This window comes from Mirounga leonina, unplaced genomic scaffold (genome assembly GCF_011800145.1).
Source record: "Mirounga leonina isolate KUSES-001 unplaced genomic scaffold, KU_Mleo_1.0 Mir_179, whole genome shotgun sequence".
Classification (NCBI taxonomy): domain Eukaryota; kingdom Metazoa; phylum Chordata; class Mammalia; order Carnivora; family Phocidae; genus Mirounga; species Mirounga leonina.
In genome coordinates, this window is record NW_023270466.1 from 2,580,121 (window position 1) to 2,596,633 (window position 16,513).

Genomic DNA, 16,513 nt, shown 5'->3' on the forward strand with positions numbered 1-16,513 from the left:
GACCCGAGTCCTAACCTCTGCTAATGGCTGAGGACTTGGGCACTGGCTTGTTTTTCCTGATTTCCTGCAGTTACCTCGGATATTGACACTGGGTACCAGGGAGCGGAAAAAGAAACGTGCATTAGAAGCTGTTTCTCTTTACTCCGGGGGTACACTGATTATCTCTGAGTCTCCCCAACCATATAACAATGTGCTCAAGAGCAATCTATTATTTCACTTCGGGTTTGAGGGAGATTCGGATTGGATCCTGCCTCACCGCCCCTCCCTCTGCCCTGGGCATATTCAACATCACATGGGGCCTGTCCACCGCCCCTGTGGCTGGTAACTGAGTTTATTTCTTGGTGCCTTTAATTCCTCCCCAGGGGTTCTGAGAAAAGCCAGTGTTTGTATTTTCCAGGGGCTTTGCAGAGGTGCTAATTAGTTCCTTTGCAGAGTTCTGTCATCAAACAGTAAGAGGATTGTTGACTTTTCTTCCTCCCCTCCCCCTCTCTTTTGGCTTTTGGCCCCAGTAATAAGTATGGTTCATAAAACTCATCTTGTTCTTCGGCGTGTGATCCCACTCCGGGCTGTGCGGCTGGCAGCCGGACAGGACCAGCTGCTGCTGGTGCCGGCCCGGGGCTTCGTCGCTGACCAAGACCTTGACCAAGAGTGTCCTCTTTCTTTGCCCCCTCTCTCCTGGTTCTTCTCGGGAGGAAGAGTCCTGGTTTTGTTTGTGTTTCCTTCAGAGGGTGGGGGTTTCTGAAGATGCCTGGAGAACACGGGCAGACTGACTTTTCAATGTATGATACTCCAATGAAGCTCATTCTTAATTCACGTTCCGAAAGAAAAGAGAAAAGATGTATGTGGGCACATTTTACAACTTCCCGGGGGATTATTTTTTCATGTGGGTGAGCACTTTACGCTCAGTGTAAAGACAGAAGAAGTAAGTGTCGAAGGAAGAGGGAACCCTTGTGTAGGTAGGGGTTTGGGAGAGTGGAACTCTCCATATAGAAGGAGGCGGGCGGGGACACACGCAGTCTCGAATCGGGGGGCCCTGGAGCAGCAGTTTCTGTATTTGTCACGTGCCTTGGCTCATACATTAGCTCCTGGGCCCCCCTCTGAGGGGTGACTGGTCAGACATAGTGGGATGTCTGGGCAACCCGTGAGTTTGTTGGGCTGACTCAGCAGACTAGCCTCGGGGAAGGGGTCCGGACTCCTGTGGCCCTCAGGTGTCCGGTTTTTCCCTCCCCACTAGCACTTGCGTTCCCGAGCAGGAAACAGATCCTAAAAGGCTCATTGCAATTTGTTGAGGGCTTGGCTGTTTTTGTCCAAGTTGATGTTTGTTTTACATTCCTGCTAGTTATTAAACACATGTCTGGAGGCCCAAGCATTGGACACTTTTTGAATAAATTCAACCAGTAAACACATTCACGGAACAAGTCAGCTGCCGGGATTACAGCTCTGAATTTTCCAACTCAGGGCCTCATGGCCCTGATCATCAGACATGGAAACTCCTGCCCACTGAATAAAACTAAGTATTCAGAACACATCAGTAGAGTCATTGGTATTTTTTCAATCACAAATATGACTTGGTTTCATTGACTTTTCACCGTCTTGTTGGTCCAGATCTTTTTTTTTTAAGATTTTATTTATTTACTTGACAGAGAGAAAGAGCAGGGGGGAGGGGGAGTGGGAGAAGGAGAAGCAGACTCCCCAATGAGCAGGGAGCCTGGTGCAGGACTCAATCCCAGGACCCTGAGATCATGGCCTGAGCTGAAGGCAGATGCTTAACTGGCTGAGCCACCCAGGTGCCCCAAAGTCACTGGTTGGTCCAGGTCTTAAAATGATACGTTGCTAGGATAGTTTCAGATGAAATCTGACACAGTCCTTGTTTTCTGATATTTTGTTGTTCTTGTCCTCATTGTGGAATTATCTGGTTATTTAGAACTCATATATAAACAATGCCCACCAGAGTAATCAATCAGTGGGTGTATTCTTTCCTATAAGGATGTGTTAAATTCAGTTTATATTCAGAGTTTTATGTGTCATGTAATTTCAAAATATTCATAATGCTGTTTAGTTTTAAAGCATCTTTTTCCCTAGTGAGTTTTATGATTTTAAATTAGATTAATTCTTCCTCTTAATTGCTTGGAGGTCAGAGATCTCTAGGAGGTATATAACTTGCCTCTGAATCAGCATATGAAAAATAAACTTTTGGTTAAGAAAGAGATTAAAAATAGACGTTTTGGAAATTATGCCTGCCCCTCCCCTTCCCTTATGAACAAGAATTTTAGGAGAGGCAGGAAAAACTAAGTTGTCATTCCAGATGGAAGAAAGAGACTATGTCGAAGGAAAGCATGAACCATGATCAAATAAAATTATATTTTGAAAAAAAAAACTCTATTTGCATACTTTCTTCTTGAGATGTTACATTTTTAATTCACATTTAATGTTTTTGGTTTCTTTCAGCAATTTTACCCGAAATAAACTGATGAGCTTGTCTAGGAAACATTTTCGTCACCTTGACTTGTCTGAGCTGTAAGTAATGATTATTGTCTGGCATTCAGGGAAACAGTTTCAGAGGAAAGAGTAATTAGTATTTTTTTTTTTAAATGAGTGATGCTGCAGATCTATTTTTATATCAAAATTCTTAAAAAAATGATTTCTCAGGCTTTGGCCACTTGTTTTTTTTATTCCCTCATAAGAACACGATTAAGTAACCAAAACCCAGAAATCTCAACAGCGAGGTATCATTTAGGATGATTTTAAATGTGTTTTTACGTAAAGATTTGTTTTCTAAAGGAGGGAAAGCAGAAAAAGATCGGAGTGGGGGGGAGCTTTATGTTATAAGGGCAACATGTCTCATAGCGTTGGTGATGTCTAGGGCCTAATGGAAAGCAGAGCCAGTCAAGGAGGAAAATAGCCATGGGTGGAACTCCCTGGCGTCCACTGGTGCTTGGTGAGCGTTGGAGGAGAGGTCGTCTTTCTCCCTCCCTGCCCATCCTTGTGCGATTCTCTTCTGGGTCTGCCATTGCACTCAGGATTTATCCTGATGCTCTAATTTCCTTTGCTGCAAAATGATAGGAAAAAGATCGCCATGTGTTAATGACTGAGCCACCGTTTCCAGGCATGCTCCATTCTTGCGCTAACTGTTGACATTCCTATGGGTAAGTTGCCCAAAGAAGCCCAAGGCAGAGGCTCAGTGTGTCAGCGGGGGGGCCCAGATGGACAAGGCCTTTGAACACCAGGCTGTAGCTTTTGCTCACACTGTATATATTGTCTGAGTTGAAGGGTCTTCCCCTGCTCGCAAGGAAAAGGTGCAGATAGGTCTTAACGAGGGTTGCCTGGCCGAGTGTTGGCGATGGGCAGTATTTTGGAATACACTCAATTCCCCGGGCTTGAAGTGGTAAGCTTTCTAACCCAGGAATGGGCACGTAAAATTTAAGGAAGATATGAAACAGGGCAAGAGATGCCCAATATGAACCTTTTGAGCATCACTGCGGAACATTTTCTTGACGGGTCAGAAATCAGAGTTCTGACTCCAAATCCACAGGCCTCTGATTTCTCCTGGCAGCAGATTTAATCAAATCACTCAGCAAATGTTAATTGTGTGCCTGGTTGCGAATCAGACTCATGCATTGGGCCGTGGGGACGTAAGGAGGACACTCTCTGTGTTTCAGGATTCTGCTATCTAGTGGGAGAGCTAGAAGCCTAAAGGAATGAGGGTCAGGTGCTGTAGCAATCACTGGAAGAGGGGTTTGCCCATGAACTGAAGAAAGGAGCCAGCTCTCTGCCAGTGTGGTGTGCTCATGTGAACATTGCTATAGTTAGAGCTGAAGATCCTTCGCTTCTTTATCCCTTCTGTGGGTTCGGTCATGCCTCCGTTTTTGAGAGATTCTTTAGTTTTTCATGTACTTAGAATGCCAGGAAACCTCTTGCAGTAGTTGGAGTTGATGCACTGTGGATCTCTTCTGCCTTAGACTCTGTATCTAGTAGCATCACGTTCTATTTTGTTGTTGGAGGGATACTTGGAGGCGATCAAGCAGACACAAATTAAACGAGGCTGCCATGACCACATTTTCCCCAAAGAGACTCCTGGAAGAGTCTCCAGGGATCCCTGAGATTCTTCGAACCCAACCAGAAAACCACAGGAGTAAATGATGTTGCAAAGCCCAGGTTCTGTCCTCAAGGAAATCTTAAGTATTGTGGTTAATGCCGGGCAGAGCCTATGTAACGATTGTAAATGGCCTCATTTAAAGGCTCATTACCATAAATGGAATTCATCTTAAATAGGCCACTGAGTATTATAAATAAGCATTTAAAGATTTTTTTTTCTTGTGGTTTTTATTTTCCTCTTGACTACTTCCTTCGTTACCAGTTGCAGGCCACGGGAGTCCAGGCAGCTCAGCTGATGGGTGGCTTTCTCTTTGCAGACCCTCCTGCCGCGGGCTGAGTGGCTCCATCTGGAGCTCGCTTGCTCTTGTTCTCAGAAACCCTGAGCTTGGGTGTGTGAAGGAGGTCTCAGAGTTCCCTTCCAGGCTCTCTTGTTCACATTTACTCCAACTTTCTTGCATCGGTCCCGCTGAACAGTGGTTGCCCTGTGCAGAAAGCTGGTACCACCTTACTGGCCCTCACATTTCAGCCTTCCCTTTGTATTTACGGTCTCATTGTAAAGTCAGATGAAATCGCTTTGCTCTCTGCTGTGGCTTGAGCTTATTAAGTGATAACACTTGAATCTCTAGCCTGGTCAGAGATAAGTATGTTAGTGTTCCTGATAACTTAACTATTGGCATCTTCACTGAAGATCTTAATTACTATATAATGGCCGTGGTAAATTTGTTATGGCATCTGATTTTTCCCCATCCTATGAGACATCCTTTTCTAGCCTCTATTATAGTTCTGCCTGTTCCTGTCTTGTTTCCCCATTATTCTGAAAGGTCTTGCATCACTCTGCATCCTTTAGAGTCCACAGTGGTGTTTGCACCTAGCGGAAGATCAGTAAGTATTAGATAAATGAATGAATAAGTATTGTAAAGCTATAAAGGTGGGTATAACTTCCGAAGATTGCTGGCCAGATAGAATTCATAATGTTGTAGTGCTTTGTAAACACTAGCGTAGTTAACACCGAAAAAGAGAAGCCTGACCGGGTTTCATTTTTGTTCCGTGTAGGATCCTGGTGGGCAATCCATTTACATGCTCCTGTGACATTATGTGGATCAAGACTCTTCAGGAGACTAAATCCAGCCCAGAAACTCAGGATTTGTACTGCCTAAATGAAAACAGCAAGAATATTCCCCTGGCAAACCTGCAGATACCCAATTGTGGTAATTTACATTCGAATCAATGAATTCTATTTGCTATTAATTATTCTAATTGCCTTGGTGTAGTAGAGACTCCGGGAGGATTATCACTACCCAGATTTTATATAGTATGCTGTTGAGGTCTCTGGTGAGCTGGGCAATGTTTGTGTGCAGTGTGGAGAAGTCAGCTGGGAGCAACTTTGCTGCATATTTTTTGCAAGTAGAATATTAATTCTGAATGGATGACTTTGAAGCCCATGGAGAAAAAGTAGGCTGTTTATTCCATTGTTTCTTTGTTCATTTGTCTGGTCACGCATTCCTCTATCCATTTATCCATCCATCCAAAAACTATGTGCCAAGAGTGTGATACTTCGTTGGCCACGTTATATACGTGGTTGGCCCCTGGAAAATGGAGAGGGAAGGATCTTGCTGTGGTAAAGTGTCCTCAGCAGTATAAGAAAATGCACTTTGATCCAGCACATTCCCTTCAACTTGTCTTGCTGCCAGAGGGCTGTGTCTCATGATGGGGCGCCATGAATATGCCCTTACACATGCTTTTCCATGTTTGGGTTTCTAGGCCCCTGCTCAGCCTTGCCCGCACTCCTCCTCAGCATTTGCATCTCCAGAGTCATACAAAGTCCCATCTCTCTGAGAGCCACCGTGTTTACAGGGAAGGAAAACCCGAGTGTTCCGGTTCAGAATTTACTGCTCAGGGCATCTGCGATGTGCCTTGGCAGTCCCCACCTAGGCTGAGGTCAACGAGCTAATCAGCTCACAGTTATATTTGATCTTCTGGCCTAGTGGCTGGCGACACAGCCGAAGGCTGCTCGTCTGTGAGGAGTCTGTCTGTAAACCACAAACATTCGATTCTTTGTTTTCAGAAGACCCTATTGTTTGAGGTCAGTTTTTCTTGAAGGAAAATAGAGCTGCTGCTCATTTTTAATGAGAATGTCATAAAAAGAAAGGTAAGTATTTGCTTTTTACCCTGAAGGGGCTCATGAGAGAGCAGTTACTCTTCCCACAGATTTCTCTGTCCTCGAGCCCTTTGGCTTCCTAACAGAGAAATCAGGCTTTGTTCTCTTGCCAACTTCTCTCGCTTTGCTAGCCAACATTTAAAAAAAAAAAAACCATCTTTTAATATATATCTTTTCCTGATTGATACGAGGGCGACTGTGCTCTGTTCTGGTATAAATTTGCACCACTGAGATAAATCACCTGGAGGGACAAGAAATTCAGTGTTGAGTCACCTGGCCTTTTGGCCAGCTTGCCAAGTCCATGGTGTTGTGACCATATTGGTTCAGCAACCACTGAGAGGAAGAAAGAGAGAGCATCAAGCTCCTGCTCTTATTCCACGAACGGCCCCGTAAGATAGACGTCTGTGTTGCCCTTGCCTGAAACCGATTTTCCTTCTTCTTCTTTTTTTTTTAATTTTAATTTTTGGCCATGTTGTCTTGACAGCTTTCAGTGATGCACCCCACCTAATGTGTTGTGTGAGACCATTGCAGTTGGGGAGGGAAAGAGTGGGAGGGAACTGGTCCTCATTTTTCCTGATGAATTTGTCAGTTTTTAGTAATTTTTTGTTTGCTACAAATTAGTCAGTGAATCTTGTGAATGAGGGAACTTGGAGAATTCACTGTCCTGATTCAGAGGGAATGCGTTGGATTGCTCCATGAGGATGGTTACGTTCGTGGTAACATTCATAATTGGTTTTAGTGTAGATGATGCTTTTCAAAAAGCAACATTGTAAAAAAGGTGAATGGATAGACTTATTTCTCTACCACTTTTGTACTCTGAAACTGTTATGTTGTTTGTCAATTTTTTTTCTTTCCATGTGTTTTTTACTTACTTGTAATTGCATAAGTAATGTTGATACATTTTGTGGTTAAAAAGAACCTCCTGTATTACACATCAAGTTTGTGTTTCTCTTGTTTGTAACCATTTCCGGTTAGTGGTTACAGATCTATAATATTCTTTTTAATCAGTGCATGCTATTCGTGGTAGACTCTGTCTTAATTACATTAAAATTTCCACACTGATGGGCATTTAGCTTATTTCCCATTTTTTGCCACTCCAGAAATGTTTCGATGAGCATCTTTTCATGTGCTCTTTGTACCTGTGTACAGATGAAAAGGTTTTCCTAGAGTACATAGCAGGAAGCAGAAGTTTTGGCTGATACGGTTTGCACATTAAAAAACAGCTGTCCCAATTTATAGCCACTCCAGCAAAGCATGTCTTAATATTAGCACACTTCTTATTTGTTTATTTTTCTAAAAAATGGTAGGTCATTGCTTTTTGGTTTGCCTTTTCCTGGTGACTATTGGGTATCTTCTGTGTTTATGGGACATTGTGTTTATTCTTTGGTGGATTGCCTATTTATAACCTTTGTCTATTTTTCTATAGTGTTTTCCTTTTCCATTTTTAGTGTTTTTTTATTTAATTTTTAAAAAATTTTATTTTATTATGTTATGTTAGTCACCATACAGTACATCATTTAATTTTTTCTTGTTTGAAGGTTATAAATTATGTTTCTGTGTTTTTGGAAATATACCCAAATATTCACCACCCATATTAAAACATATTTTTCTTGTAAGTATCTAGAGATAGTTCCAAGACAGGAAAAAATAGTTTTAATTCTTTTTACTTTTTCCTCCCGTCCCTCAGATTATTGTCAACTAGGATTTTGTTTGTAGATTGTTACTTGACTGTTTCGAAGATTTACTATTTCTTTGTATATATCATTAACTTTTGTATCCTACTGCCTTTTGGAGTGGCTCTTCTTTTTGCTGGTGTGTATCCTCTAATATTTCTTTCAGAGAAACTAAAAAACATAAAATCTTTAAGTCCTTGCCTGGTGGAAAATCAGACTGTATTTGTTCTCAGTGGAATTGGCTGAGTATGCATTTCTAGACTCGAATAAATTCCTTTTAGACCTTTGTAGGTATTGTATTACATTTTTCCTTGTATTCAGTGTTGCTGATGAGAAGCTTGAGGCCAGTCTTATGCTTCCTTCTTGACAGGGAACCTATGCTTTTCTTTTCCTTCTAGAAGCTTTGAAGACTTTCTCCTTTTCTGCGTTATTCTAAAATTTTTACTGCAACGTAACTAGGTGTGTGTGTGTGTGTGTGTTTTAAAAAAATTTGTTTGACATGCAGCCTACTCTTTCAGTATGAGGGGTTTTGTCTGCAGTTCTGGAAGAGTTTTCTAATTTATATAGATGATTGTTTACACTTAAGGGCTCTACCCTCTGTACCCCTCAGCCTCAGTGGCACTTTCCATCTGCTTGTCCTTTTGTGCTGTATTATGGGGAAATGGGTTGACTCACTCCTTTGGCCGTCAGCTATTTCTCCAGATACTGAATTTTTCCCTTTCAACACTCAGTTTCTAATTTCTGCAATCTCAAGTGATTTTTTTTTTTTTTTTAATAACTGAAACACCCTTTCCTGTGTTGGGGTTCACCATATCTCTAGGGCGTCACCAGCACCTAGCAGTACTGATTTTTTCTGGTAAGGTTCCTGCACTCATTGCTTCTTGTTGGATGCTGTGTCTGCAGTGAGTGGGTAGGGACAGGATGTGAAAAGGCTATTTCTCCTGTTTTGTCTACTTATTTTCTGAACCAGTGGCCGCATGGCTCAGCCAAGGTGGGGCTCCACTCTGTCCTGCAGTCTGCTCCTTCAGTCTGGGGTCAGCCTAGAGCCTCCCTGTTTTGTGCAGTGAATACTTATGTGTCCCTTTGGGGCTGTGCTGATTTTCTTTCATCCCACTCTCTCACTTTCTCTTGTTCAGGGGTTTCTCATGGTGTCTTATCCACTAGCAGTATGTTTTCTCACTTTCCAGCATGGTTCTGGAGTTTAAAAAAATTTTGCATAATATCTGGGGATTTGAGATCAGAAGGGGGGAAACTTCAGTTTAGGGCTTATTCTTATATTACTTCATCACAACAGTTTAGGCTCTTTAAAGGGAAGTTAGGTAAATTGAGCAGTAGATTTATACTAGGTAGTTGGATTTAAATTGTTTCTGAAAGTCCATACTAAAGAAATTGGATAATATGCTATACTGTCTTCAAATTAGATGTCTTGTTTAGAGCATGGATTTGTGGTTGGTTGGCTTTTCTTTTAGGTCTTGCCCTTTGTAGACTTTTAAAATATATATGTTGTGTTTAATTACATCACAGATTCATGGAGCTCATCTTCACTTTTTTTTTTTTTGGATGCGACTTGTTAGCTAAGTGTATGAGTAACTCATAAGAGTACTGTATGGTCTTGTGTGTTTGTTTCGTCATTGTAAGCCAACCATTTGCCAATAACTATGGCTACTGCGTTAATTTGCAACTGGTAACATTTTAATTTCAATAAGAAAGAGCTACTGAGATTTCATTCCTTTATTAGGTGGGCTTTCTTTAAAAACTTCCCCTTTTAGTATTGTACATGTAAGTATTATATTAACGAACTCTCTACATTTTATAAACAAAAATACATCCTCCATGGTGTCAATGTATCCCTTGAATGTAATAGGCATTTGATTAATGTTTGCTGAATTCATCAATTAATAAATGCATGAGCCACACACGTTATAGTAGTGATCAGGTTGGACCAGATTTTTTTTTTAAGATTTTATTTATTTGAGAGCAAGCGAGCGAGCACAAGCAGGGGGGAGGGGCAGAGCGAGAAGCAGACTCCCCATCAAGCAGAGAGCCCGATGTGGGACTTGATCCCAAGCTTAAGGCAGACGCTTAACCAACTGAGCCACTCAGGCACCAGGTTGGACCAGATTTTTATACAATGTTGTAGATATTAAAGTTACGACAACTTAAAGATTTATATTATTCTAGCTAAATTATCCCATATATTAGCATTTTGTCGTTCCCTTTGAAATTTCTGTCATCATCCCATTTTGAAAGAGTCTCACGTTCCTTCTGCCCTTAGTGATTAAGTGAGTGTGGTTGGCGCGGCTGGGAAGTTTAATGGCCCTGTTACCATTTGCAGCCCGGTTAGAATGTCTCACAATATTTTTCTAGCAGCCCCTCCTGCCGTGAATTACTGTAAATTTATTCGTGCTGGGAAACATGTTGTGGTCTGTTTCTCCACAAGGTCCTTTTTAACCTTAGAAAAACGTCATTAATTGCAGTGCAACAAAACACGTTCATCTAAAATTTCCACATTAATTGGAAAAAAGGGGTCTCTAGGCACACCGGTTCTGAAGACAGAGATCAAATGACACAAGTTCTAAAGAAAGGTTATTTTGCCAAGGTTGTTGTGCTGATTTAATATAAGAATGCACCCGCTACTTTGATCTTCAGCATTTAGGTTTGCAGTACAGGCCTTTCAGTCCTTTCCCCTCGATAAATGGGATTATTAGAGAACAGTATACTTTATACTTTAACTTTTTTATACTATAATTAGGATTTAAATCTCTGGAAGAGAGTTTCTGCAGGAAATGTTAATAGTGGATCAGATGCTCTGTTCTAAGTAGATGGCAAATATATGTAAGAAAGGCATATTCCTCTGGGTCATATCAAAGCAACCCCTCAACCTATTTTACTAGTAACTGGTTACCATAGAACATGCTGGTCCCACAGTGAATATAAGGTGGTAAATCACTTGATGCTTGAACTGTATGGCTACTATGTAAAACTCCCTTAGTGGTCCCATGAATTGAAATCAGTCCTGCCTTTGGTTTCCTTGTTATTTATAACAACAATTCCAATTTTCCACTTTCCCAACCTTCAAGCTTTCAGTGGAGAGATTCCTTAAGACACATCAACAAAATATTATTTAGGATGGGAGAGGTCAGTTCACAGGTACCTAGGAGAAGAAGGCTGGTTCCTTGAGGTAAATTGGTTTTCCTAATTTCTTCTTAAGATATACTTTTGGTTGTCACGCTGTGGTTTGCAGTACATGTCTACCTAGCGTATGTGTACATAGTCCTTCTTTGTTTCAAACCAGGAAACTAGACTGATAGCAATTCTGCTTTGTTAGTGCTTACAGAAGTTTGGAAGGAAATGCTATGTCAGTATTCTGGAAGCTAGATTGATATAACACATTAATTTCTTACCACCTTAGCTGGATTGATTTGTTGTTTCTTTTCTGAAAAACACATACGACATCTAGTTTATTGGTTTGCTTTGCTTTTACTGGGGATCAGGTTCTGTCTCCTAAAATATAGCAAGCCGCACAGGGAACCATTGTTTTCCTTTCTCTTTTTAGGATGGCAAATAAAGCTGTTTTTTTTCTAACCTGTCAGCCGCTGACACAGTTTTTGTATTTAGAAGTTTCCTGGTTGTTGTCACTATAATGACACAAGCATAGAAGCACAGTTTCCAATTTGGGCTTGGAAAGTCACTTGGCTAATTTTCTGTCATTTTTGTAACTGGGCGTAAAGCAGCTACTTCTAAATAGGTCAGGCTCGTTCTGGCTTCTTTCCTGGTAGTGAAACATACATGCTTTAAGAGACAGAGGAATTGGAAGATATGCCAAAAAGAGAGAACGTGAGAGGAGAGGAGAGAGGAGACAAAAATCATAATTTATTTGAATATTTTATGCACAGAATGATGATCGAACACAAAATGAACAGAGCTCAGGGATCACTAAAACAAGATGAGAAAGAGCATTATCCCTACTTACAGGTGAAAAATAAAACCCAGACCTGACCCATTTCACTCACTGCAAAGCTGAGTTAATAACTCAAAATGATAAGAGGTTAGTTTTCTTCAACCATTAGAAAGTGAGACCCTGCCTACTTGACTTGCTTTTTATGTTTTTAGGGATAGGTCAACCGAATTCATTTTTACCTAATATCGTACTAAAAATGAGCATTCCTTATCCCTTTGGAATGGTGATAAAGAAATGGAAAGAACCTGCATACTTCAAATTAGTGATCCTAAGACAGAGTCAATTGTCTGGAAGTGTGCGCTCATGGAAGGGAACAGAGGCAGGGCTGAGCCCAATAAAGGAGGCAGCCAGTCAATGTATTGGTTAAGGCCATGGACAGAAAGATGAGGGTCAAGCCCAGCTCCCATTCATTAGCTATTCAGTTGTGGTACTTGATAAGCTTTAACTTCATCTGGAAATGGGGATCCTAATGACACCTACTTTCAAGAGTTTTTAGGATGCCAAATAAGCTAATATCGAGAATATTGCAGATGAGGTCTAGCACATATTAAGTACTCAATAAACATGAGCTATTAATGTTATTACTACCATTGATATGAATATAGCTTTAAATATATTTTACATCTAAATTTAAATATGTGTATCTTTTATATTTTGTCAAATTACTTCAAATAAAAATAACAGAGCCACAACAAGATACTACAGAGAAAGGGTGTAGTCAAAAAAGCTTGGGGAATATAAGATCCATGGAAGTGAACTGGTTCCTTTAGAGCAGGACTTCTGGGAGCTTTTAATATGTGATGTACATAGTGAACATCCAGAGTTACGGAAGTTCCTATAGGCTCTTATTTTTTTATATATTAGATACCCCCTCTTCCCCACCAAATGTCTCAAGGAGTCTGATTTCCACAGAACACACTTTGGGGAAAGCTCCGTGGACGAGATGATTGCTCAAGCCCCTGCCAAGTTTAAGAATAATAGTCGTGGACGAAAAAACCTAGTGAGCGGTTGTCCAGTCAACACCCATCGTCTAAACCCTCGCTACTCAAAGTGTGGTCTGTGGAACAGGGAGTTTGCTAGAAATGAAGACTCTCGGGCCCCAACGCAGACCTACTGGAAAGAAGCAACGTTTCTAATCAGATCTGCTGGTGATTCACACGCACATTACAGTTTGGGAGGCCCTGGTCTAAAGGAAGTCAGCCTTTTCACCGCGTGGTGGGTGAGGTCCGCAGGCTGGTATGTCCTTTTGGAACACATCCAGGACATTGACATAGAGGTGTCCATCTGCCTGAGTGGCTGGTCATCTCTTATCTCCAGTGAGGTTTCTCAGAGTGCAGAGGAAGACTGCTCACAAGCTTAAATCAGGATCCCATGACAATAGGGCTAGAAGCTCTTGGAAGCATTGCTGAGCTCTGCTCTGTACTTGTGCTGATTTCAAATCTTATTAAGCCAGGATGTAGTGCCTGGCAAATGGTTTATCCTGCCTTGGCTGTTCATGCATCCCAATTCATTTTTATTGTGCTAATTAAACCTCAAGTGATATTTCAAGTACAGATTGTTTTTTCCATTATTGAATCTTTGGCCAGCCTATTAATGCTTTAGAATTAATGTGAGTCAGATGCTTACTCATTTGTGGAAGACTTTACATCTAAAAGATCTAGACTTGGCCAATTTTGCACAGACTCCTTTGGAGAACTGCTGTGACAGGGTGAGACAATTTGTCTATAAATAAGAGAGACTCATTCTTCCTTCACAAATAGACACATAATTATTTTCTAAATGAACTAAACTCTTAGGTTATAGATACATATTGGTATTTATGTTCTGTGCTAAAATGGATATATGCAGTCTGGGAAGGAAGTATAGTGTAGTGGTGAAGACCGTGAACTCTGGGTTCGGAATCCTAGGTCTACAGGTATGTGGGCAATTTTGGAAGATGTGTTAGACTTTTCCAGAACACACAGTCTTCGTTAATTAGATAAGGACAAACACTTAACTTTGTGATGGTTGTAAGGATTACATAAACCAATCACTTAAAGTACTAGAAAAGAGTTTCTGGTTCAGTGAATGCCCAGTAAATAATACTACTATTAATGTAATTAAACACACATTTTTTTAGAATTGTTTATATAAATTTAGGCTTGATGAAAAAGACTACATTAAATTTTCTCAGGGAAATGGAGATTATGACATAGCATTCTCTCTTGGGAATCTCTATTTTAACCTTTTTTTCTGCTCAGAATTTCCAAACTATTATATGCATTTATAGTAAGTAGGAAATTCATCCCATAGTTTGTATTCAAGGTGCCAAGAGGGATGTCTCCAAGCTCTGTTGGTGGAGGAGGTCATACCTTGAGGACAAGCATCAGGGCAGGCTCTGGCTCTGTGATCCCTCCAGAATCAGCAGATAAATCTCTAAGCACAAGAAAATGGGAGAGGAGTCAACAGGACACAAACGGTTGCAAGCTGGAAAATAGACGAATAGAAACCGAGCTAATGGCTGAGAATGCTGATTACCAGGTTGGCAGAGGGCAAGGGCAAGAGGAGATTGGTTTGGGACACAGAGCTGTTACCAAGTCCAGGAAGAAGCAGGCGTGCAGACAACACCAAACCCAAGAGAGTGGGTCAAATCCCTGATGGAACAGTTAATCCCATTTTCATTCCATACATTCCAGGTGACTGCACCCCTCCCTCCTCAGCAGAAAACTGGAGGTTTATTCTCTAAAGAGGATCAAACCAATATTATGAGGAACTCCAGAAAGAGGTGAGGCTGTGAGAACCATAGAGAAAATGATGGATTTACATATGAATATCGGTATTTCCATCCTTCTTCTTCTTCCGGGTAGGACATTGGAAGAGTATTATCTGAATAATCTGACCACACCCTGTCCCAAAATGATCTAATGATAACGGCAAAAGGCGGTACGCAGGAAAAAGGCCAAGAATATTGCCCTACACCAAAAGCAACAGTTAAATGCACAATGCTTCTAGTACCTTGTTCTTAAAGATGTGTGGAACGGCCGATGATACCCACTCTTTGAGAAACGCTTACAATAAGAGAGACAAATACCAAACAAAAAGATGATGAAAAACAAGTTGCCAGAAACAGTGTTGATATGGAGAGAAGAAAAATGCAAAAGAAATGATTAACATCTCAAAGAGGTCAGGAGATGTTGCACCTGGGAGACAAAAACAGGACGCTATACAAATAGAAGACCGTTCAGGAGCAAAAGAAGAGCCTTGGAAGCTAAAAACAGGACAGATTGAAAACCTGCGAGTATGAAACTCAGAGTCTTAGGGAGCATTTTTGAAACCCTGTGTAAGGTAGAACAAGGCTTCCTATGGGTTGCTGACAGGGAGGGTTCTGAAGAGTCTTGCCGGCTACTGAAAGCCGGGTCTGGTTGGGAAGTCCTCTGTGGACGGTGGGGACACCATGAGACGAACGCTGGAGAAGTCTTGTCCCAGGCCGCTTTTGGTGATAAAGAAGAAAGGCTTTGTCAGTAGGACTGCATCGTAGGAGAGGGGTTTATACACAGTTATGTGGAGACAGTGGGTCAGAGAGCGCTAGGTGGGTGTTTTAATTGCAATATAATGTGTCCTGAAGATGAATTGCCTTCTCTGACCTCTAGCTTACTCCTGAGTTAATGAGGTGTCGTGGGTCCTTGGGACACAGCTGTCGGGGTAAATGCAGCTCCGGAGCAGAGTTTCTGATACCAAGTGAGGGACGAGCTTGACAGGCAGGACCTGACATATCGTTACGCTCTCTGGGATGCGCCTTCATGCAGAAAATAGTGTGAGTCCCATGTGATTTAAAGCAGTGTAAACACCCAATAGGTGTGATAGTTTAAAGACGTGATAATGACATCAAAAAGCTCTTGAAATGTGGAAGTATAGATCCACATGACTTTTTTTTTTTTTTATCATACTGGAAATTTTACAATAACCCATTTTTCCTATGATATTTAACTATGAGTTATATAGCTTTGGAACATTCTAATATTGTGATGGTCCAGCTTCATGTGTGAAGAATGCTTTAAAACTGCATTTTCTTGGGGTGCCTGGTTGGCTGAGTCGGTTAAGCATCCCACACTTGGTTTGAGCTTGGGTCATGATCTCAGGGTCTTAAGATCGAGCCCTGCGTTGGGCTCTGCACTGAGGGTGGAATGTGCTTAAGAGTCTCTCTCTCCCTCTCCCTCTGCCCATCCCCAAAAACAAAAACAACCCAAAAAGCTACATTTTCTTCTGTAATCTATATCAAAATCTAGGTCTGGGGGTGGGGTTATATTTATGAGTTACTTAATGTAAAAAGAGAATTTATGCAAAAAATGTAGGTGCCTCTCACCTTTTTGTTTTTGACTATAAAAAATGAAGGGGACAATGGGGAAATCAACAAGGTAAGATGGTCTACAGAAACCTATTTATGTGGAGAAAAACTGGATTAGCAACTGTAGAACCCTGAGAGAGATAGAAGACCTAGTTTTATAAACTAGTTTTTTTTTAAAGTAAAAAGTTATTCTGCATTAATATTTCTAATAAACATGCAAAATTTGTTTTCAAATCTTATAACCGCACATTTTTGGTTCACGTTAAATCTGTAAAGCTTACCAACCCAGCACTTTTTCAGAT

At 41.1% G+C, this 16,513-nt stretch overlaps 1 protein-coding gene across 2 annotated transcripts in view; it reads left to right on the plus strand.

Moving 5' to 3' along the window:
* Positions 1 to 16,513, plus strand: part of NTRK2 (neurotrophic receptor tyrosine kinase 2) — a 131,694-nt gene that overhangs the window by 29,512 nt on the left and 85,669 nt on the right. For both annotated transcript variants that reach the window (XM_035024405.1, XM_035024404.1), the window contains exons 4-5: positions 2,449 to 2,517; positions 5,149 to 5,303. In XM_035024405.1, the coding sequence (XP_034880296.1) occupies positions 2,449 to 2,517; positions 5,149 to 5,303 (224 nt within the window). The remainder of the gene's footprint in view (positions 1 to 2,448; positions 2,518 to 5,148; positions 5,304 to 16,513) is intronic.